Source organism: Hemicordylus capensis, chromosome 1 (assembly GCF_027244095.1).
Source record: "Hemicordylus capensis ecotype Gifberg chromosome 1, rHemCap1.1.pri, whole genome shotgun sequence".
NCBI classification, from domain to species: domain Eukaryota; kingdom Metazoa; phylum Chordata; class Lepidosauria; order Squamata; family Cordylidae; genus Hemicordylus; species Hemicordylus capensis.
Window position 1 is genome coordinate 77020143 of NC_069657.1, and position 22945 is coordinate 77043087.

At 41.7% G+C, this 22945-nt stretch overlaps 2 protein-coding genes across 7 annotated transcripts in view; one reads left to right on the top strand and one right to left on the bottom strand.

Moving 5' to 3' along the window:
• The window catches only part of SIPA1L1 (signal induced proliferation associated 1 like 1), a 320297-nt gene that overhangs the window by 244978 nt on the left and 52374 nt on the right, over positions 1-22945 (bottom strand). For 4 of the 6 annotated variants that reach the window (XM_053311170.1, XM_053311211.1, XM_053311201.1 and 1 more), the window contains exon 1: positions 18412-18739. The exons of 1 other annotated variant lie outside the window; for it this stretch is intronic. The gene's annotated coding sequence lies outside the window, so the exon portion shown is untranslated. Of the gene's footprint in view, positions 1-17476; positions 17563-18411; positions 18740-22945 lie in introns of those variants that run through there. One more of the 6 variants, XM_053311151.1, reaches the window with a different exon arrangement.
• LOC128352853 (uncharacterized) overlaps positions 1-22945 on the top strand; it is a 39750-nt gene that overhangs the window by 4549 nt on the left and 12256 nt on the right. The window contains exon 3 of the mRNA XM_053313424.1: positions 18658-19230. Within this exon, the coding sequence (XP_053169399.1) occupies positions 18658-19230 (573 nt within the window). The remainder of the gene's footprint in view (positions 1-18657; positions 19231-22945) is intronic.

Here is a 22945-nt window from a genome sequence, read left to right on the forward strand (position 1 = left end):
ATCACAGTAGATTAAAGGAAGGCTTGAACTGGGCATGAATAATGAATGTGTTCTGAACACAACAGGAGTATTTACAGAAGTAAACTAATTTGCACTGCTCCAACTGTTTTAACAAAATCAATAGCAGAAAGTGTCAAACAAATAAAAGCTTTATGTGTGATTAGAGCAATATAAATATTGATGCAAGAAATACAATGTATTTATCCAGTAGGTGATCAGACTTTCTTTTGGACATCCACCATGTTGTACCATGTGCATTAATCCCAAAACACATTAAACTCCATCAATTCCTAGTTTTTTTAATTTTTAAAAAATATATATGCAAGGGGAATCTATTCTGTCCCCAGAATATGACACAGTCAGGTTGAATCACGGTATACCAGTTATCAAGAGTACAAGATGAAAGTACAAGATCTTATTTCAGAACATCAAGGAGAGGCTAAACTCCTCCCCAGATACACCACATATTTGTTTACAATTTTCAAATGCGATAAAGCAATTATTTTCATCACGGTTCAGATAAATACGCTCCCAAAGCAGCTTACAAATATATATAGAGAGAGGCATAATTACCTAGTAGTAATGGACACTCCACATTAACATCCAAACCCCAGAAAAATATCAGCTTTGGTCCCAACAAACATCTGTGTCAACTCCTGGTACAATTTTTTCTCTGTTTGGTACCTCAAATATACCAAATATTGGGCTTTGGAAATGACATTTGGTATTGGGCAACTTAAAAGGCAAAATCCAGTTACACAAATGACTTCAAAAAACATATGGCTAAATTGGGTAGAGGTGAAAAGCTCCGTACCTAATCACACAGTCCTGACACTGCAGGCTGCTATATGGCCAAGTAAGGATAGGATTTAATAAGTGACATGGGGACTACTATTATTCATTTTATTTATATAGCTGTCCCATAACAATTGTTCTCTAGGCATCTCAGAAAACAACAAGATACTAAAACTTACACCTTCGGCTGGTTCACACAACTGAAAGAACACCCATCAAATGCTAGACTCCCACCCAGACTCACACAGCACCCTCACCAACCACAATAACCTGGAAGTCCCCAGCAATGCCAAGCTGGTTAGATTTAATGTTCTAGATTTAATGAGATTTAATGTTCTGGAAGGCACATATCTGTCCCTTTGGAAGAAATTTTTAATGAGTCCTGGCAAATTAGGTGTGGACAATTCCTGAATTTAAGCACTTGGAGTTCAGGACAGGCCTCAGCTTTCAAATTCAAACACAACAAAAACTTGATACTGTATGGGGAGGCATAAAACACTCCAGTAAAATGGAGTACAGCTGCTCACTGCAAAATCCATCAACTCTAAGAATCACTTGGATTTCTACAGGCACATTGCTGATAACTTCTTGAAACTTGCCTTATACTATTTTTTAATATTAAAAAAGCAAGAGAGAATTGTGAACACTTAAGAATTAGGTCTAGACTGGGATGACAATCCATTCCAGGTAGCAAAGTTTGGTAACTAAAATGGAAGAATTTATACAATATCCTATCAGGATGAGCTTTCAGTAATCTTATGCTAACAAAAAATTATGGAAGTATTCATATACAATAGGCCCCTAGTTGGCTCTGTGTTCACTCAAATTTCCTTCCAATTACTTATTTGTGATAATTGGCAGACTGGATGCAACCAGTCACGTCAGAGTATATAACACAATTCTCATTGAGCAAAAAGAGGATAACATGAATGTAGCATTCGAAATACATGCTAGAGAAAATTTAGAGAGCTACATTTCAAAGCTGGGTTTTAGTTAGTTAAAGTCCTTCTTCTTCTTTTAGTTAAAGTCCTTCTTCTTCTTAAAGTCCTCCTTCTTCTTCTTTCTTGTTCAGTCCTTCTTCTTCTTTTTTTTAACAGAAGTTCACCTCACAATGATTGTTCTCTGGAAAAAATGAAAAGCCTAAGGCTTGAAAGGTGATATTCAATTCAAGCCCCAGCGAGGTAGTCCAGTATGAAGCACTGCCCAACTACTTTGTACTCTCTGATGCACAGTATGGCAGCTCCTCTGTGTCAAAAGTTAAGGTATACCAGCATCTGATAACCAGCCTTAGAAACTGACTTCTGACATAATGCATTTATGAAGGTTATGTGCCTTGACATATGGAGATAAGATTGTGTAAAAAGAAATGCTTAATTTTATGAAACTGAGTAGTTTAGGGTTTTTAAAGTATCCTGATCTGACACAATGTAGAAATCCAATTTGTGACAAGTTATCAAGAAGTGTGAGACATCCACACTTTTAGCTGTGTATAATTCTGAGTCTGTAGGCCATCTTAACTCATGACCTGAAAGATTTGTAGAGGTATGCAGGAAGTTCCAAGATTGGAACATTCTGCATCAAAATGGGCCATTTCAGCTGTTTCAAGCTCAGAATGGAACAGCCCCAATCCGAGTGCCATTTTAAACACTTTAAAACATATATTAAAAATTTAAGGTCAGAGAGGGCGGTGCTGGCGAGAGTTATTTACCTTTAAGAACTGATTTCCAGCAGTACTGCCAGGCCAGCAGCATCTGTAAGTCTCCCTCCTAGTCAGAACTGCAGTGGCGCTCTGGCACTGACTTGACCTATGTGCATGCGTAGAGGCCAGGTCAGTGCTGGAGCCGCATCACCACCATGCGGGATGGCAGGTGGGCCGCCATTGCTCTGACTGGGAGGGAGACTTACAGGTGCCAGCAGTACAGCCAGTAATCACTTCTTAAAAGATAAATAACGCTCACCACCCCACTAGGCATAAATTTTTTAAACAACAAATGTTTAGAATTGCACTTAGAACAACTCAGAACATTCCAAATTTGCATCATCAGCAGGTTGTTCCAACGATATGTTCTGCAAGTGTGTGTTCCATTCCGAGCTCGGAAAACAACACAAAAAACGTTCCGCGCACACCTCTATTATGTTATGTATCATGAACATTGTAGAATTGTACTATGTGAGACTGGAGGTATGTACTGAAGCTTATTTTAACTCCTTGTTCTTTATTGCTGTTGAATAACTTACATGTATGAGCAAGTTTAAGTCACTCTGCAATTGTATAAACCATGTCCTACTTTATTACCACAGCTCTAGAGCAACACATTACGTTGTAACATTATCCAGAGAATAGAATCAGTTCTATTCTTGTGTCATGTCACAAACTATTTCTGTGCCCTTTGGCAGAGCACTGCACACATCAGTTTACACTGTGAAAAACAGATTAACACAAATATTTCGAATAAGTATATTTGTCAGTTAACCATGTACTATAGTATAAACTTAGAAAGGAGGCAAGGAGAATGGAGAAATGTTTAGTGGGAAACCACACTGTCATTAAGAATGAGGGAGAAATACCAACACAGATAAACACCAGTTCACATAAGTGCAACTATACATAAGTACAGCAATACCAAAGCTAAACTTATACTGGTAATTAGAGCTTAAAAAAAAATAGTAACTAATAAAAGGGAATATCAATCAATGAAAAGAAATGCGTAAATACTATGTAGCATTTAATTAGGATTTAACAAAAATTCTAGGATTTTTTCCATGCAGTTTACTTTGTTTTCTCTCATTAGAGCTTCTATTATATAAAGGATATCTTCATACAGAAAACAAAATGTTAAATATTTGTTATTTGAAAAAATAGTCATTCTCTCTCTCTCTCTCTCTCTCTCTCTCTCTCTCTCTCTCTGACTATTTTTTCAAACAACAAATATTTAACATTTTCTTTATATAGTAGAAGCTCTAATGAGAGAAAACAAAGTAAACTGCATGGGGAAAAATGTTTATATTTATATATATAAACTTAAGTTGACTCATTTTTGAAGCTTCAACATCAAAACATCAATTATTGTCAGTTGCATACAGGTGCATCATCAATATCAATATGTGATTCACATGACTGAATATGCATAGTTCATTCATTGAGAAGTATTGTCAAGGACTATAACATTAACCAATTTAACTACAAGAACAGGCATCACACACACACCTCCTAAAGCACAGCCAAGAGCTACAACTATGCACTACCACCTGTAAAATGTTATTGCAATAGTGTTTACCCCAAAACACTATCTTTTCTCTATCCATTTAATAAGTGGATACGCCAAAAGGTTAGTCTGGCAACCTAGAAAAATTACATCAAGTCAATTTGAATTTTAATGGGAAGCCCCTAAGAATTATCTAAATCACTCTAGGTCAATACTTCAGTATTTCAGTCAACACAATCCACTTCAACACCACTACCTCCCACTGGGAACAGCAAGAGTGGGGGCACCGGTGTATTAATGACATACACTTTTCAAAAACAGAACAGAAAGAAACATTGCAATCCTATACAGGTGGCCCTCGTTATCTGTGGGGGTTCCGTTCTGGCCTACAACCATGGATAACAGGACCTTGAGTCAATTGGAATTGGAGGGTTAGGTTCCTCAAGGTTTTTTTAAAAAGGGCTAAAAACAACAGCAGTGAGGAGGCAGAAATAAGTGAAATAACACATTGTACCATTCTCTCCAGGTCTCCAGCTGTCCAGCAATGCCCCCACCCACCCAATTTTCCATGAAAAATCATGCGGGGGGGTCTTTAAAAAGAAAGAGCCACAAGATGGCTAGGTCCTGCAAAATGGTGGCCAGAAATGACATCAGAAATCATTTCCATCCACCCAGGAACCAGAGAGAGGTGCATTTTGCCTCTTTTTAAAACCACGAATAACGAGCGCAGGTCTCCATTGCCCAACTGTGGGTAACAAGGGCCACCTGTATAAGAGAATAAGTTCCGCCCAGACTAAATCCGAACATCATAACAGCCACGGGGTGAAACCCCGCGGAGGGGAGGTCAGGCAGCCCCACCCACCCAGGCTGCCAAACTCTGAGGGGTGGGTGCCGGCCTGCCCCCGAGTAGGGGCAGATCCCAGACCAAGGGCTGCAAAACCCGCAAAGGCTGTTCCTTGGCTTGCCTACTCACCTTAAATGGTCCTCCAGTCAAACACCAATTAATAAACTAATCCACACTCATCAGCAAGTGACCAATCAGAAGGTGACAACCCTAAATCAGTTTCAGTGAGAAGTAAGCAAAAATGGGCACACCAAGGCCAATCAGGTGTGACCCAAAAGATTCCTACTTGGCCCCAAAGAGCAACCAGACTTCCCTCCTAGAAATGGGTGGGGGGGAGGGCTGTTCAGTCCAAGCAACTGAGAGAGAAGCGGGAGAGGGATGGGGCTGGCAGGTAGGCAGCACATCTCCTGCCCCTTAAAGGAACCCACCCTTCTGGGAGTACACGGAACCAGTTCCATGCACATCCCTACTGGCTTGGAGCAGGAAAGCCCTAAATAGCTGTTTAAAAAATACAATCCTTACTACTACTTTTCAAAATCTGCAAACAGAAATTCATTCCACATCCACTGGGTAGGCTGATGAACATGTCTTCAATGTATACTGTATATTATATTCAAGCAGTAACAAAAACTTTTTAAGCAGTGTAAAATACTACTACTTTATGAAAAAAAAATCAGTTCAGAAATGTAGATTTCAAAAGATGGAAACAACAGCAGCTAGCCTGAAGACTAGAGCAAGATAACCTGTTAGCAGGACATCCCTGAAGAGAAGGGAACAATTGAGGAAGAGAGTAGACAGTTTTTTGCTGTTAACTGTTTTACAGTTTTTTGCTATTAACCGTTTTACCATATGGCTATACTATCTATCTATCTATCTATCTAAAGTTTAAAAAACTTCAAATGCTAAGTTATTAAATCTGCCGTGTCTTCTTTATGGCACTATTTGCTTTATACCCAGATAACTGTTTTATTAATTTGTGGCCTCATGAATAACTTGCAGTGTGAGGGAAGCACAAAGGGCTGCAATGAGAAGGGAAAGGCATAAAAGCCCCATTCCATAAACAATATCTCTCTCTCATTTTCTGGATCCAAGCCTTCATTATTCTTGAAGAAAATGAATATAACCTAATGTAAGAAGCTGCTACCATTTGCATTGCATATATTCCATTAAAAACCCCACACATTTTTCAATTTCTCCTTGTCTGCCAAAATTGTAACTAGAATACATTCTAGGAATGTTTGGCCTGGCCTGGGGGGGGGGGGTTAATTAGTTGTAATTGTTTTAATGCTAACCTGGTTTTCAAGGTTTTAATTGTTCTGATAGTTTAATTGTTTAAGATGTGTTAATTGTTAATTGGGGTTTATATTTATATTTCTGTTTTGTTATTGTTTTTAATGGTTTCTGTTTTAATTGTAAACCGCACTGAGTCATTTTGGAAGGGCGGTATAAAAATTGAATGAATGAATGAATGAATGAATGAATAATGGGACATGTTTGTAAAAAAAAAATTCTGTTATGGACAGATACAAGAACACTTAATTGCACACTTTTGTCTTTATGTTCTAAGTTTTGTATTTTAAAATAGTTGCCACAAACCAAGCAGATGGAATGCATTTATTTTAGCTTTTCTATGTCAGCTGAAGAGCATCAAATACACCCAGCCGCACTAATGGAGGATGTATCTGAATGCCAAGTGGGCAGTCAAGGTGCCCCATTCAAATAATCTTCTTCAATAATCTCAGGGGAAGATGCAAAATTAACTGGCCAAACCAATTTTTGATAAGCATTCATTTTAAGTTTTCATTTAGCTGGAAAGCTGTTCTACAAAGTTTATTTGTTGCTTAGACTGCTAATTTTATTTATATTAACATTGCATGTGTCTCAAATTGGAAAAAATCATATGAACCTCAAGGACATATTTTGGGAATGTGCAGTGGACTTCAGAGGGAAGGAAAGACTGGAGAAAGTCCACAGCTCAAGTGGCAGCACAATGGTAGCCTGGAACTTGCAATGGTGCACATGTGCAATGCTAGTCCAGACATCAGTCAATGTAACTTTAGATGTGAAATTCAGGGTGGATTTGATTTAAATCAAACTGATTTAAATCACGATTTAAATCACTAGCAGGGTGGATAAAAATAAAAAAAATCCGATTTAAAACAAAAAAATCCAATTTAAATAAAAAATCCGATTTAAAACAAAAAAAATCTGATTTTTTAAATTTAAATCAGATTTTTTTTATTTAAATCGGATTTTTTTAATTTTTATCCACCCTGCTAGTGATTTAAATCATGATTTAAATCGTGATTTAAATCAGTTTGATTTAAATCAAATCCACCCTGGTGAAATTTATTCCACTGGAAAATTAAAGTATGGATAAGTTTTCTGGAAGATTCTCTGTTCTGGATATTTTTCTACTCCACATCTCTGAGCAACAACTGTTTCGCCAGTCTGACAAGAGGAGCACAGTATTATCATGTTACATACACATCTCAAAATAGCTGAAAAAACCTAGTTCTCATGAGCTTTCCAAGGCACTGTTATTGCCTTAACATGTTCTTACTTTGTGGTAACAACCTCACTTTACCATCACTTTACATGAGGTGGGGGCCAAGCACAGTAAACAACCTGAGGCAACTACCTCAGAGGTACAGGCCAGCCAGGAAGTTCATTCATCATCATAATTCTAAAGGCAGAATGAAGCTTGTTTCCTGCTAACCTTGTCAAACAGGTCGAGGGAGTTGGGAGGACAAGACTGGGTAGTCTTCCAGACTATAGATTTTTGCTCCATGGAGTGAAATTATTTTAGAACACACACAGGTTTAAGAGAAGACTGCAATAAATCCTCCAAATAGTATTGCTATTAACATTTAAAGGCATAAGTCAAAACTCACTAAATCAAGAAGTTCGAAGATATAGTCATGGGCACATGATGCAGCCACCCTGTCAAAGACAAGAAGCTTTGGATCTAGTCAGAACACTAGGATCCCCATGTACACTACCTTGAATTCTACCATTATTTATTTACTTATTTACTTATTTGATTTCTATACCACCCTTCCAAAAATGGCTCAGGGTGGTTTACACAGAGAAATAATAAATAAATAAGATGGCTCCCTGTCCCCAAAGGGCTCACAATCTAAAAAGAAATGTAAGATAGACACCAGCAACAGTCACTGGAGGTACTGTGCTGGGGGTGGATAGGGCCAGTTAATCTCCCCCTGCTCAATAAAGAGAAACACCACGTTAAAAGGTGCCTCTTTCCCAAGTTAGCAGGGTTTTCTTCCCACCATGGAAGAAAGGTGGGATATGAATGAAATAACACAATTAACACAATTGTGATAGATGGAAAGGGCCTGTTTGGTTATCTCATTCAATGCTTGCCCTGGGACAAAGCATCCTATAGCCGAGTCCTGCCTCATTGCCATTGCTGACCTGGAATTTAATAAGGATGAGCGACACTGACAGGCTTCTTTAACTTTTTTGCCACACCTCTGTTGCCAACGGTGGCTTCAGCTGCATTTGAAGTGCTGGTAATGTTCCTAGTGGCCAGCTCCTGACAGTCACTTTCTTTCCTCTAGAATGTGCCAGGAAGTCAATTTCGTGGAGCATTCTAAAGCTTGGGTGTGTGTGTGTGTGTGTGTGTGTGTGTGTGTGTGTGTGTGTGTGTGCTGCCAGCTGCTTCAAGTAAAAAACAAAACAAAACCAACAACTTTAAAAAGCCCCATCACTGCTACCAACAAGAAAAGTAAGCCCTCTGAAACAGGTGAGGAAAATAATTTGAAGTCAATGTTTGGGGGGGCTTCATTACAAGGCTGCTATAGCTAATGGATTCTTTATAGAGAACTATCCCACTGTTCCGGAAGAACCTTTCAGGAAAGACAGTCTACTCATTCTCTATGTAATATGTCCAATTGTTGAACTGTTCTTAGTAAGTTAGGGAAGAGCCACAAGTCCCCATTTCTAAATACTTACTTGTGAATAAGTCTCACTGATCCCTAAGTTCTACTGTCACTTCTATGCATCATGTAATGAGCACAGAAATAATACAGTCCTAGTCTACAGGTACATTTTTAATTGTATTTCTCTATTTTATGCCAGCTTTCTGACAAGGCATTTGAGGCAGCTTACAACTGAATACCTAAAACAAAAATTAAAACAGAACAGACATCTCAGCACAGTGGTGGTCTCTTAAGGAGCTGATGGCATGAGCTCCTTTGCCTGGCCCTCTTCTCCTTTTCCCTTAAGATGCACAGGTATTTGTGTAGTACCTGGAAAGGTGGAAAAGGAAGGGGATGCCCCAAAAGTTCCTCAGAAGGAAGAGAGGGGGAGATAGAAGACCAGGAAGAGAGGACATGGATTGATAACTGAATTGTGGAGTTAGGGTTAAGTAAAATATAGGGCTCACGATCCAAAGCTTTTAGACTGTGAGCCCTTTGGGGACAGGGAGCAATTTTATTTATTTATTCCCAGCCACTTTGGGAACTTTTGTTGAAAAGTAGTATATAAATATTTGTAGCAGCAGCAGCAAAGAAGTCTCAACTGTTATAGTAGTAACCAAGAGGATAAGGATGAGTTTGGAAACAATTATATCTTGGGGTGAGGTGGGGTTGTTTTTGTTTAATGAAAGCAAAATTAGGCAGCTATTCAAAATCAGACATGACAATTCTGGATTGCTTTCTGTGCAAAAGTGCTACACTTGTACTGAAACCTCAAAGCCTGTTTATATAACAGGATTAATCTGATGGACTAAACTGCTCAGGATTATAGTTCAGGGTGTGTACTTGACTATCCAATACAGTTATTTGTAGATTTTTATAATCTACAAATAACTGAGGGAAGTGATGTGGGTCAGCTTTTAACTCACCTAGACAATCAGATCAGCTGAGTGGGATGGACTGGACTTGGCTATGCAGCATGAGCTTAAGGGAACCTGAACTCCAAGACAGCAGGACTCATAAGTGCCCTGAAGACCAGACTACTTAAGCAATGAGAACACATTTCAAGAACTGGATATCAAATATCTAACAGAGGATATCAATATGTGCTTTGAGCTAAAGCATATTTTATTAGAAACAGTTGTTTTTTTTAAAAAAAAGCAAGCCTTGTCAACAGTTAGTTGTGGACCCAGATAAGAACTGGGCTTATATTCCAACACTTGGGCTTCTGATAGTTAGCTAAGATAACTAATATTGGGGTAGGAGAAGAGTAGAATTTGAGTTCTTGAAAGTACCACCCAACTTTAGTGCTATGTGGAATAACTAATATCCCCATAACCATGTAGGGCAAGAATGCCCTAACCCTATTACCTCTACTGCAGGGAAAAATGCATGGGCTAGCCCAGAGCCAAGATGGATGCTCTGTTACCAGAGCTACACATTCTCTCACACCTTTCCATTAAACAAGAACACAACAGAGAACAAATTTCCCTCTTTTAAAAATGAACTATGAACAAATGAATAAGAAAAGACATGACAAACCCCAGGCACCAGGGAACTATGGTGCCTAGGATATTCAGAAAGAGAGTTATTCAATAAAATCTATATTTGTCACCAGCCCTGTTCCTTAAAGTAGCCTACTTGTAAAAGGATCAGAGAGAAGCCAGTTTTCCTTTCCCACCCCAACAATGTCCATCAAGAGACTGGTAATTTTGACAAGTGTCCATTATTTAGCTCTGAAATTTGGGGACTGGCTCCTAGTTCCAAATAAAATTTGTCAAGGTCTGAAGAGATCTGAGGGCACAAGTATAATAGGAACTTTAGTAGGGTAGTGATTTGGCATCCAGATCGCAGGCACATTCCTTTAAAACTGAGGGCTTACGCAGCCCCTTTAGCAAGGAAAAGTGCAGGGCCATACTTGCTTCTCCTCCATTTGCCACCACTTCCATAATGTTGGCGCTCACCCCAGCTATGACCACACGCTGGTGGGGCGTTTCCCAGCTGCCCCTGAACGATGCCAGCATGCACATGGCCTCCTGCTTAATTTTATGAAACTGAGTTGTTTAGAGTTTTAAAAGTATCCTGATCCAACCCAGTGTAGAGATGCAATTTGTGACAAGTTAACAAGAAGTGGGAGACACTCACACTTTTAGCTGCGTAGAATTCTGAGTCTGTAGGCCATCTTAACCCATGACTTGAAAGATTTGGGGTTATAGAGGTATGCAAAACATTCCAAGCTCAGAACATTCCATGTCAAAATGGGGCGTTTTGACTGTTTCAAGCCCAGAACAGAACACCCTTTGAACATGGCATGCATGGAGGCCATGTGCATGCCAGCATTGTGCGGGGCAGCTGGAGTACGCCCCGCCTACACATGGTCATAGCTAGGGGGAGCGCTGCCATTACAGAAGTGGTAGTGAATGAAGGAAGAGCAGGTATAGACCTGCTCTCCTCCATGTTAAAGGTAGGGATGTGCATGGAACTGCGGTCAGACACCGGGGGGGTGACAATTAAGGGGGGGGGAGGGTGCACATACACTTTCCCCCCGCTTGCACTCTGTTATTTTCCAAAATCCATGGGGCGGCAGCGTACCTCCCTGCCATCCCTTCCCCAGTTGTTGGCCGGAAAGGCGGAAGTATAGTCTGTGCGTGTGCCTGCTGTTGTGCACACATACGCCACACACGACATGCACGTCACATGATGTGAGCGCGTGACAGCGGGCACACATGCAAACTATACTTCCGCCTTTCCGGCCAACAACGGGGGAAGGGGCGGCAGGAATATGCTGCCGCCCCATGGATTTTGGAAAATAACAGAGTGCAAGCGGGGGGAAAGTGGCAGGAGGAGTAAATACACCCTCCCCTGCCCTTAAAGAGCCCCACCCCAGTGCTGGACTGGCAGAACTACCGGTTCCATGCACATCCCTAGTTAAGGGTCTGTGCAAGCCCTCTATTTTAAAAGGTATGTGCCCACGATTCAGATGCCAAATCGCATTTCAATCACATCCCTAAACTTTAGCTCAATAACAGAGACACAGAAATCTCGACATTTTTATTAAAACTATTTATATTCTGCTTTTCAAAAGGGAAGTTCAAAGTAGTTTACAAAGCAAAGGAATGAGAAAATGTTCCCTGACTCAAGAAAGCTCACTATTTAAAACAGGGCTGCATAACTTCAGCCCTCCAACTATTGTTGGACTACAACTCTCATCATCCCTGAATCACTGGCTGGGAATGGTGGGAGTTGTAGTTCAACAGCAGGAGGAAAAATGCTGCACAGCCCTGATCTAAAGAGAAACAGAAGGAAAATACTAGCAGCAGCCACTGAAGAGATGCTATGCTGGGTTTGGACAGGGGCAGTTTTTATTTTTTTAAAAAATATAAATATAACCAGTTTCCCCATTATTCAATATATCAATGACTATGGTACAAATAACTTACCCAACATATTCAAGGAACATCCAAAATAGTCAAGCCAATCCCAAATTAAGTCACACACACAAAATCACTCCCCCAACCTTAAATTTAGATGTCCAAGTTTGATTCAGAATACATGCACATCATTATGGCTGGGAAGATATCATTCCACATGTGATATCTCATTCCACATGAACTTGCCTTCCTCAACCTATGAAAAGCTCTCAGGATCTCTCCCCCAATCATTAAGCTAAACCTCTGCTAACATGAGCCCAGTAATTGGCACTAACACTGGTTGGGGGGAGTTAATTCCAATATGCTGTGAGAGGAAGTTAGAACCAGACGTAACAATGAACATACTGCCACAATATCACTGAAAAACAGCCTAGCAGAGTCCACATTAGTACTAATGCCAGGCTATTACATTCATTATTAAGTTGATAATTATCAATATCACATTTATTTAGGCCGCCTTACAAATGTAAAATCTACTAAATTGTTGCTTTTTTAAAAAAAATCCAGCTTTATTTCTCATTTGAGAAATAGAATGAAGCCACTAACTTATAAATAAATATCAACTAGAGAAAGCTACCTGGGTTAACAGATTCTTCGGAAGCAAAACTACTGAGTCACATCTCCCTGGAAACAAGAAACTCAGAGCAATCTGGCACATATTTTCTCCTTGTTATAAGATCATATTTTACAATTAGCCTTTAAAAAAATGCAGAGATTGCCAAAGATTATGGAACAACGCAGTCAAGTTCCTTTTAAAGTGAATAATAGAACCAACATACTGTACAGAAAACACAACAGGTTGGGTTTTTCTGACATTTATATACAAGACTGGTCAACAAATCCTAGGATAAAATATCTCCCAACAACAAAAATCCTGACTAAAATACCAAGGATGCCAATAGTTCTTAGTTTACACTAGTGTGGCATCAATGGAAATCCAGTTTACAATCAAACAGATTTGTAGAAACAACACTAAGAAATTATGTATCTAATTTTTCAAGTATGAAGAGAGAGAAAATAGAATTAAATCATGACAAAGTTTCAAGCTCTTCAAAAAACCCAAGAGGTATGGGTCAACAATACTTATAAGAATATTAACAAAGTGTTAGAAGTGTAGACCGCAGTTGTTAGGGGACAGAAACGTCTATAATCTAGAGAATATTGCATTAATTCAAGGGCAAACAAGTGTTTTTCTGATTTAACAGAAGGTAACCCCAAGTTTCACTGGGAATAATTTTAGTGGGGACAATTAAAAAAAGGAAACCAGATTTTAGAGAGGCAACCAGTTTGCAGGATTTGTGTTTCTGAAAGCAACACTGGAGCTTTTTTTAACATCCCAGTGGGGTATCCTGAATATCCTGTAAGCAGTGAATATTAAGCAGCAAGCCCCTTGGTGCAAAGACTGAACTATTGATATGGAGAAAACTGTGCCTCTTTCTTTCATACAATGGAAATACTATAGTACTATAAATGAAGATGAATACAAAAGGAATTCAGGAGGGCCCCAACCCTCTCTCCCTCTTTCAGCTTTTGTAGATTGTTTAAATCAATGGTTGTCTTCTAGCTTTTCAATTTGTCCTTCTCCATGTACAATACCAAAAAAAAAACCCTTTTGCAGAACATACAGAAGCATTAAGCTTAGTAACAAAAAGGAAAACTTCAGCAATAAACTTATTAAGATCAAATATGTTTCAGTATTAGGGTAACGATCATATACACAAAGTAACGTATTTATCTATTATACCAAAGTTTGTTTTTATTTATATTTATATTTATATATACACACACACCAGATACAGTATGACAACAGAAAAAGGAGGTCCATAAGTAATTTGAATTTATTAGATTTACCATCTTATATTTAACTAACCATTTCAAATAAACATTGCAGTCTCTCACTGAAGCACACTGGGCCATTACCTACAAAGCAAGGTCCATCCACACCTCTCAGAAGGGAGTCCTAACTGCTCTATTCCTCCGCATAGCCACATGCACAAGTTCAAAGTTACCGTATGAAGATCTTCTCCTATGTATGCAGAGGTCATGTGCAGCTGGGGCAATGAACTGTGCTATATGCCATTTCAAAGCTAGTATCTTTAACTTGGTTAAAATAGACATCTACTAGTATTTCTATACCACTTTTCAACCAAAAAAAGTTCTCAAAGTGGTTTATATAGAAAAAGAATAATGAGACAGCCATCCTAACTCAAGCTTCTACAAATACAAGCCTATTTTGTTAATCATTTTAGGAAATGACTTTGTTGAATCACATACCTTTACCCTAACACCACCGTTTAAAACAGAAAGCAGACCTACCCAACACTTGTTCAACCACTTATGTCAACTGGCTGCAAGAAACCCTAATTCCACAGGCAACCAAGACCAATTTCATCTTCTTCTCAGGCCCTGTTCACCCCACAAAAAAAATTGCACCTGAGAGCTGGGGGATCCCTTCTTGCATAAGCACAACAGCATGAGTGTAAGATGAGGTTTAGATACAGTCCCTTGTATGTTCAAACAAGAAACTTAGAGAACTATTATATCAACTGGATGATTTAATGAAGTATGCAAAAACTGATTAACATATAGCAATAGCAAAACATCAAACTGGTATAACAAACATGTTCCAGCAAAGACAAACTCTCCCCATGAAGCTAATGGGGAGAAGACCAACACCCAACACAACTGCATGTGTGTGCAATGTTTCCACACTTTATATGCACTGAACAGGTGATCAGGAAAAGCAGTTTCTTGCATCTGCTTTCCTGTCTCCAAACCTGTGATGAACTCTCATCATTGGGGTATGGGGGGCCTTCTAAGAGACAATAGTTGTTGCACAAGCTTTCTGCTGCTTGACCATCTATGCACCGAGCCAACATTTTTTGAAATACAGTAAAGTTGCTAACGGTTGAGCTCTGACATTTAACTATATGATGTTGACAGCCCAATGTAAAAAAACGTACAACGAAACATAGGAAGATCCCTGCTGGATCAGACCAAATATCCATCTCATCTAGCATCCCTCCCACAAGGGTCACACTAGATATCTCCAGGAAGCCCATAAACAAATATGAAGGTAAAAGCCCTCTCTCATTGTTGCTTCACAGCAACATTCAGTAGTATTCTACTCCCCAGCTCTCCATTGAGTAGTATTCTAGCTCTAATCCGATACTATGTCGTACACGTGTACAGATGTCTGTTTTTTGTGAATGACTGTACCTGCATTAATTTAAAATGAAAATAAATGAACAGGTACAGGCCCCTCACATACATAGTACAGATAGGAAGTGTATTGCTGTACCTATGTTCAATGTAACATGTGAACAGCTGTACCTGTATGCAGCACTTTGGTTAGATCAGAATTCTGATCTTGGAATTCCTTGCCCCCACCACCAGGAGGCAGCAGAACATGGGGCAAGTGCCCTGGGTAGCATTCTGGTGGTGGAGGCCCTTTAATTCGCCACCCAGCACTGGTACAGGGGTGGTTGGGCAGTGTAAAGTTCCTTGGGAGTTTGGGGCGGGCAGGGAGTGCAGAACTGCTCCCTGGGAAGCCTGCGCACTGCTAGGAAAACACACAGACTTCTGGGGATTAGAGTCCCATGCAGGTTCCATAAAGCCTTAATGACCAACACCTGTTGAAAGACAGCACCTCCATGAATCTGTCTAATCCCTTTTTAAAGCCAGCTAATTCAAAGGCCATCGCCACATCCTAGGGCAGCAAGTTACATACATTATGTAATGTGTGAAAAAGTACTCTCTTTTGCCTCTTGAGAATTTACCATCAGTTCCATTGGGTGGCCTCAACTTATGGAAGAGGAAGAAAGTTCTCTCTGCGCATGATGTGAAAGAAATTGATAGTTTTTTCCCTAAACTGAAATGCCTTCTAAAAAGACATCTCTTGGGGGGAATTAACTACATTTGTCAAAAGCTACCCTTCCACTCTCCTTTATGCCCCCAAAGCACAAGCTGCTGCATTGTTGAATTGCATACCTCAAAAATAAATGACTGATCAGGCAGGACTTCAAAAAAACATATTGCACAACCAATGAAATGCAAGAAACAAAAACCCTTTACAAAGCTTGTTTATAATTTAAATGGAGAAAAGTGAAGACAAGCCACATGCAGCATTCATGTGGTGAACAAGGGGAGGGTCTGAATCACAGTTTTGTCATGAAAGAATTGATTTAAAGAGGAAGTACCAACCTTCATTCATTCATCCAGACAGACTGGAAATCTAATGAAACCCGATACCTTTACTCCAAAAGCCAATTTATACTGCAAGGATCCAACTCAGTGAAGTCATCAAAATCAGAGATTCACTAGAGTCAATGCATTAAGAATCAGTGCAGATTTGTTTTGTTTTGTTTTTTAAATCTATTCCAGACAAAATCTGTTGCAAGAGAATTTTTGAAGCCTAGATTTTCTTGCAGGAAAAAACAAGCAAGCAGCAGTCAAGGTTAGACAAGGAGAGTTTCCCACTATAAAGCAGAGTCCCATTTTCTCTCATTTTCCCTACATACAGAGGAGTGCATTCCTCAGCGAATGGATATTAGCCATGATTATCCAATAGCTATGAAATGTATATGGATCGCTTTAAAAACTATACAATGGAGCATATTTAAAAAACATTTTAAAAAACTGAAACAGGAAAAAACCCTCAGTTCTCTGTCATTTATAATCCATTTTCTAGGGTTTGTTTGGTTTTTTTAGGTTTTTTTTAAAGCCTCATACCTGTTCTACAAGATCCAGTTCTAAGGCATTCCCTATTTACTTCTTTGAACTCCAGGGACAGAAACCACGTTTCATTACTCCTCTCCTTTTCCCACATCATAAACGTTTAGACCATCCCCAGCGGCATTTCCTTTGAATTAGCTAATTATTATCACGAAGTCAAAACTGGTTCGAAACAAAATGATCACAGCAAAGCTGGCAAGGAAAACTGCTTGCACCCTCAGAGTAGTACAAAGAAACGTCTTTTTAGATATACCAAAAAAGTTTCAAGATCGGATTATATTCCCCCCTCCCCTTTGAAGATGATAGAGAAAGATGCTTTATTCCTGTGCACTCTTGCGAGTTCCTCTCCTGGTTTGAGCGAGTTTTCCCTAGCTTGTGTTTGATCTGGGTTGTTTTCAGCAAGTAACTTCTCCCCTTCTCTACCTCCTAACGACTGTTCCGACCCATTCCCCTCAAAATGCCTTTCCTGAGGGGGGGGGGAGGACAGTTGCGCAAAACGCAGTGCTACTGCTGCACTCTTCTTCTCACCGCGACTGCTTCCCGGTTGTGCCCGTAGGAAAAATAATCAACTTGGTCAATCGGTTTAGGGAAACATGAATCCTCGTCTTTCTTTGCTGGGAGGAAGAAAAAAAAAAAAGGATGAATCCAAAGAAGAGAAGAAGTGGGCTGAGGAGCAGGCAAGCCAAGTGAATACCGCGGCTTCTTTTTTCCTTGTTTAAACTGGGGGCAGGGCAAGCAAGTAAGCCTCTCTGGCTGATCAGTTGCAGGCAAGACTCCCAGATTCTCTGTACAGATCATTCCCGGGGATGCAGGAAATATTTGGAGACGGCTGAAAAGGATAGGGAGGGACGGAGGGAGAAGCTCTCTCTCTCTCTCTCTCTCTCTCCCTCTTATAAGACCAATAAATCAAAATGAACAGGACCTCCCATGCAATGGATTTGGGAATAGCGAGGATCCTGCAGCAACAGAGGAATACAGGACTCGGGGCCGGGGGGAGTGGTGGAGAATCAACGCCACGGAAAACTCAAGGTCTCGGGAGTCAATGACCGGCGGGGTGGGGTGGGGGGCGAGGAAGAGAATGCGGAAAGGAAGACTGAAGGACAGGGACTTTCGGGGACGGGGGAGACACGGAGGGAAAGAGGGGGCGTGTTTCCTACAGTCGTCTCCTGCAGGTCTTCGGGTCTCCTCCGCTGCAGCAGCCACAGGCTAAAGGAAGGAACTGGGCTGGGCGGCGGGAAGGACGTGCGGGGGTCTGACCTCTGCGCCCCCACTCCGCTTAGCATGCAGAAAGAAGCAGGGAAGAGCGGCTAGCGCTTTTTACTCGGGTCCACCAGCAACACTCAAGGACTACGGAGGAAGAAGGGAGACACGGGGAGAGGGGTCGACGCCGTGCCCCTCCAGCTGCCCTGCCAAGCCCAGTCGTCCCTCCTCCCCGCCCGCCGGCCGGCCGCTCTAGAACTCACCTAACAAAGTTGCTTCTGCAGGAGCCGCCACCACCGCTCGCTCCCTCTCCCTCTCCAGCGCCCGGGATGAGCTCACCCAGCAAGCCTGCCTGTCTGCTCCGCCTGCTACCAGTCAAGCTCTCGCGAGAAGCTGCGGCACTGCTACTGCTCCAGCCACCGCCAAACCTCGGCGAAGAGCCGACGAGCGGGGAGGGAGGTGGAGGAGCCGCGGCAGTTACCCTGGCAACTACCAAGCGCTGGGCCTAGCGCAGAGTGGCGAAGCCTGCCTGCGAGAAGGCAAGAGAGCACGGGCGGCGGCGGCATCACTGGCTGCCGCAGGAGCCGCAGTCGCAGTCATCTCCTCCGGTCTTCCTTCGTAACGATGCCGCTGTTAGGTGCGCCTCTGAAAGTCAAGGCGTGCTCTGCGCCCTTGCCATTGCGGCGGGGGCTGCTGCCGGCTGCAGGCAACCTTCTCCGTCTGATACCGACGACAGTGCAACCGCTGTTGCTAAGAGCGGGGTTAAATTCTCCCCCACGATTCTGTCATCAGTTTGGAGACTGGTTGTGAGAAGAACCTTGATATCGAATAAGCTTCATGGCGAAAACCCGAAATCTTCATGTGCAGGAACTTCCATAGCAGGCTGTGGCCTTTTTTCATCAAGCCATGCAGGGCCCAGAAAGGGGACCATGCTTTTATTCATGGTGGTGCCCCTTCCTGGGTTCGTGCATGACATTTCGGGAATAAACCAAATACCAGAAGTTTGTCAAACATGCAAGACGCTACCGTTTCAAACACACCTAAGGATAAATCCCATTGAATGTGGTTGGGTTTACTTCAGAGTAAGTATGCCTAGGATCAGGCTGCATGATGACTTTTAATATTTCTCATTGAATTTAAAATCTGAAAATTGATTCCTCTTTTTATCAAAAACTATAATAAAACCACTTGCTAACTAGGCAAAGAGGCATCTTTTAAAGTGGTGACTCTCTCTTATTTGGCAGAGGAAGAGTGGCCCTCTCAGTGACCATTGATGGTGTCTCCCTTCAGTTTCTTCTTAGGCTGTGAGCCCCTTTGGGAGAGAGATCCATTTTCTCATCCCTTCTGCTATGAAAACCACTTTGAGAATTTTTGTTGAAAATAATAATAATTAATCTACTAAGGGCTTTCTGCATAATCAGCAAAAGCATGCATAAGTGCATGACGTATTTCTGCCATTGCTGAGTGCTCTCACTGCAAGTAACTTGTCAGTGGCAAAAGCAAAATTTCGGGAACAGGTGCACTGTTGTTTGCCTTTTAAAAGTGTCTGGTTAGATGTGTACCACGAGCATTGGATTTGTACACCACAGGCTTGCACAACAAAACAAAAATACCAAATGGTGCTGGGGGAAGGGGACAGTTGTGGCTAACCATTAACTATGTCACAAACTACAACACTCAGCCACATCCTACACAGCAATCATAATAGTACTGAATGTGCCCTGTGGGTGAAGCACCATATTTTCACAGGTACAAGTATGTTATGACTCCTTGGAAAACTATGCTATATCCCTGAATAGAAAAGCATTTTCAATGAAAAATATGCTGACTGAGTGCAACAAATAGAAAAAAAATGCATATTCAGGTGCATAGCCATCATTATGGGGGTGGGGGCATGAATGTCTCCTGGCTGCTGGTGTCCAGGGGCTGACTAAGGGCTCCCTTGCCCGCCCTTCAGGGCACACAGAGGCCAACAGACACCATGCCCGTCAGCCTCTTGTCAGTTGGCAAGTGCTTGTTCAAGTGCTCACCAGCTGGGAGAGGGCAATGGGCAGCACATCTGTGCCCCACTGCCAACCAATGCCCCCTTGTGTGACACATCAGTGTGCTTCTGGCATGTTGCATAAGAAGGCGTGACCAGCAATGCGGCACAGGTGTACCACCCATCCCTCTCCCATCTGGCAGAGTGCTGCATTCAGTGCAGGGTGAGTGCTTCCTTTCTCTCCCTTTCTCCCTTACTTCCAAGTAATATGCTTAGAATTGCTACCTTAATAATCACCATATTCTGTCTAGAGGTAGACAGAAGACATGCCAACTTTTAAATAAACAGATTAGGGGTATCCAGGCCCAACAAAAACAACAATAGTGAGAACAGAGCACTTTTTGCTTATCAATTCTTCTTCCTCCACCCCAGCTTTGTCCATCTAATTGGTACTAAATATATCGTAAGTAGCAGTATTGTGGGCATACCAGAAGAGCACACAGCCTGACAAAGTGCACTGTAAGCAACACTACTGAAACAGACAAGTTTACCTGCAATGCAGATATGCTCCCTATTCAAGGGAGCAGAACTTAAATGGTTGTGTGGGCCACTATCAGTAGATCAGCCTCACAAATAATCCATATCTGCCTTGCCTTCATGCCCTAGCAATTCTCTCATCAAAATCAGCAGATATGCTGCTACTATGTATCTCACCTGAAATAATTTCTTCTTTTCCCTTTTAGAAAGTGAGGAAAAAGAAAAACTTACCATAGTTTTGCTCTAAGGATAAACATGATTTGTACATTGAAAAGTGCTACAGAAACCACCATGAGACAAAAAAAACCAACAACACCCCACCCCAACAACCATGAGAACACAATGGAAATTGTAAACACTGAACAAAAGCATACATATACTATATGGCGACATATCTACACCCAACATTCTACAGAAAAGGTAGTTTTGCTGGATCCCCACCCCAACTCCGCAATCACTTATGCTACTTGTTGATACCTTTAAAGAGAGAGCTGTCCATTTCATAAGTGGTGTGAGGCAAGGTTGCTTGTGATTCTCTGGCAAAGCCCTGCAGTGATGCCCCCTTAGTGCTTTGCCCCACACTCTACCCCGCTTGTGCATACACTCTGATGTGCCCCCTATACCACTCCACTTCCCTGCATATCCTCCACCCCAGCTTCATATGTGGAGGGAGATGGATGTGATGACAGGCATCTGGTGGCAGTGGGCATGCACACCAACACCAGCTAGGAGGTATAGTGAAGGGCCAGCAGGCAGCTGCTCCTCCCACCTTCCCCCTTGCAAATGGAGGGGGGCACAACAGGTTGAAGGGCAGCAACTCTTCTTCCTCCTTACCATCAGAGAGTGAAACAAGTTGTTCTAGTAAGAACTAGTCAGCTTACCTTAACTGTCTCTACATCTGGACTAAATTTGGTGCAAATTGAGGTCCTCAAGTTAGATTTCTTGTGCCTCAAATATTTATGTGTCTGCCATCTTGAATCAGAGTGGATGTTATCATTACAAACTTCACCATTGGGGTGACTGTGTGTCATTCACTATAGCTGTTCTAAATTTGGTTCAAATCAGTAGGACAGTCCTCAAGTTAGTGCACTTGCGCCTCTGCCATCTTGGATCAGGGTGGGTGACATCATCACAAACTTGGTTCTAATCAGTTAGAATGTGCACTTGTGCCTCAAAGGTTTATGTGTCTACCATCTTGAATTAGGGTGAATGACAGTGTCACAATCTTCGTCATTGATGTGTCCCTATGTGTCCCTACAGCTGCAGCAAATTTGGTTCAAATCGGTTAAGTGGTTCACAAGTTAGCCAACTTGGATCTCAAAAGTTTATGTGTCTGCCATTGAATCGGTGTGGATGACATCATCACAAACTATGCCATTGGGGTGTCCCTGTGTGTCACTCACTGTAACTGTGCCCAATTTGGTTTAAATTGGTTAGTCCACAAATTAGCCCACTTGCACCTCAGTGGTTCATGTGGCCACCATCTTGAATTGGAGTGAATGACATCACCACACACTATGCCATTTGGGCATCCCCTTTGTGTCCCTACAGCTATAGCAAATTTGGTTCAAATCGATTAGGCGGTTCACAAGTTAGCCCACTTGCGCCTCAAAACTTTCTGCGTCCACCATCTTGGATCAGGGTGGATGACATCATCACAAATTATACTATTGAGGTGTCCCTATGTGTCCCTAAACTGTACCCAGTTTGGTTCATATTGATCTAAGTGTTGCAAAGTTGATGGGTGGGGGAACACATGGACGGACACACACACAATGCCAGGTGATCTCAAAAGCCTACTGGAAAGTAAGCTAAAAAGGAGGGAACTGATGCATTCCTCCCCCCTCCCCATTTTCTGGCAGGTGAAGGAGAGAAGCTGTTGCTGGATCTCTCAGCAGTAGTTCTTTCTCCTCCTCTATCAATGAATGGGACCTTCCAGTCTTGCAGGAGCCACTGGGAGGAAATCCTTTGCAAAGGAGATGACAGGGGGAGGCAGTGGCACCCCTCATATAGGCCCTGGGGCCTCAGAGGTTGGCCTTTGGCCCTCAGCCAGGACCCAACTTGGCCATCCTTCGACAACAATCCTGTTAGTAGGTCCTCTGATCTGGAGCAACTAGCTTGCTGATTCCCTTAAAGTGACTGACCTAAGGGCATTGAGAGGACAGCATATTCAGACGTGTTCTGTTCCCTCTTCATACCTCCCTCAGTTTGCAAAACCTGGTTGGTGTTAAATGAATATTAAGAAGTAAGGGGTGGAGCATGGATTCACATATTGTAGA